The sequence below is a fragment of the Melampsora larici-populina genome (assembly GCF_000204055.1).
Source record: "Melampsora larici-populina 98AG31 unplaced genomic scaffold MELLAscaffold_55, whole genome shotgun sequence".
NCBI lineage: Eukaryota > Fungi > Basidiomycota > Pucciniomycetes > Pucciniales > Melampsoraceae > Melampsora > Melampsora laricis-populina.
Window position 1 is genome coordinate 1 of NW_006768819.1, and position 1,884 is coordinate 1,884.

Sequence of the window (1,884 nt, forward strand, 5' to 3'; positions counted from 1 at the left end):
CATACTTCTATCTGCAAAAGCAATTGCCTGTGATCAAGATGATGTCAAAAAAAAATAGGCTTGATGAAACTGTGTTCTCGGGTATTTCTCAACTTTGAATTAGCAGGTGGTTCGTGCATTTTCCAACACCATGTCTGAATGTGATGGTATGAATGAATGGATGAGTGTTTGTCTGGCTTCTAAGCAAAAAGCAGCTCTCCTCAGTAGGTTCTTTGTATGAGTTTTTCTTGAGAACATCAAGTGCAGCTTAAGGTTCAAAGATACATCAATTCAAATCTGGCAAGTCTTTTTTAAATTAGATCCTCAAACCACAACAAGACATGACCAATCAGACACATTCATGTTGTATGAATGAAAGAACCTTTTCAATCAAAATCCACCGACATCAACTTAAATAACATAACACATATCAAACCGGTTTGTCTCTGACATTCTCCATTTTCTTCTTTATATGATTTGTTCTCTCTTTTACAGATGCCTCTCGAAAAGCCAAAAAGAAGAAGAAGAACAAACATAATAATATAAACCAAAATACAAGGGTCGCGCAGCCTTCAGGACGTGGTCGGGGTCGTGGAGGACCTCGCAATGATTTTGATAGAAGTACACACCCTTCTACTGGGCGAGGTCAATGCAGGTATATAAGTGTCCTAGGACAGACAAATACATCATGAAAAAGACTCACGAGACACACCTTGCACATCTTGAGCCGACATATCCCCAGCAATAGTTGATTCTTGACTGGTCTTGGCGGCTATGGGTTGGTTTAAGTCACTCTTTCAGGTGCAAAAGATCAAGATTGAGGATGAAATGAGCAACTTACACACTCCTTCGACGGTGAAAGAACGCAAGGCTGAATCTTGACTGGCAATCGAGGCGGTGGTTGAAACTTCTTGACTGTTGTTGGACCCCTCTTGACTAGCCTCCGTGCCTGCTTGACTGGCCATTGAGGCTATGGACACTGGCTTAAATAAATCTCGAACATGGGCTGGGCAAGAACAGGACAAAGATAAACTTACACACTCCTTCGACTGTGAAAGAACGCAAGACTGAATCTTGACTAGTGTTTGACTCTTCATGGCGGGTGTTTGTACCTTCTTGACTGTTGTTCGACCCTTCTTGAATAGCCTCTGTGGGTGCTTTACTCGCCATTGAGGCTATAGACACAAGCTTCAATCAATCTCGAATATGGGTTGGGTAAGAACAGGAGGTATTCCAGTGGTGATAGATCAATAAGTCAATTACTTTTCACGTCACATACCTTCGTAAGGATTGATAAAATGAATCTCACAATTTCAGGAAATGGACTAACAAATGTCCCTCCTTCCTTTAATGTATCGGACTGAAGACAAGATTGAACAGAACAATTATCATGCTGGGGAGAAAAGACGATAACCAACCTGTTCCATGATTTCCGTGAAATCTTTGTGACATCCGGTGAGAAGCGACGCCGCGTGACGGTTGTCGACAACCGCAACCGGTCCTGCCCCGCCTCTAACCACTTGATCCAAATAGAGTATCACGTGATTAGATTTTAACCCGAGGATTCAAGACCACGTTATGTAATGTATTTCTGTATTTCATCTGTCAACTTTTGATCGGACTCCACTCCTTTCATCCTCATTCATCCTTCCCCTTTCTTCCAGTACATTCCCAACGCTTCACCCACTCTCTCACCTTCAGATTCATTTCGAAAGATCATCTCCAATTATATATAAATTTCTTTCATATCTCCTGTTATAAATAAATATATTGCTTTCATCGCTGATCGATTGCAACTACTAGCTCATTTCCTGGCAACATCTGCCGATATCTTCAACTTCCTCAAAGATTAGCAAATAATCTCCTCTCCAATCACTTCAATCGGCCCGACTATCCTTCTGTTCT

The 1,884-nt window shown here is 41.6% G+C and overlaps 1 protein-coding gene across 1 annotated transcript; it reads right to left on the minus strand.

The window, feature by feature from the left end:
* Positions 1–612: 612 nt before the first annotated feature.
* Positions 613–1,149, minus strand: MELLADRAFT_67550 (uncharacterized protein; the record flags this gene model as incomplete). The annotated part of the gene is made up of 4 exons (XM_007415988.1): positions 613–647; positions 692–751; positions 821–985; positions 1,017–1,149. The coding sequence occupies 4 exons, from the start codon at positions 1,147–1,149 to the stop codon at positions 613–615; spliced, it is 393 nt and encodes a 130-aa protein (XP_007416050.1).
* Between the last annotated feature and the right edge of the window lie 735 nt (positions 1,150–1,884).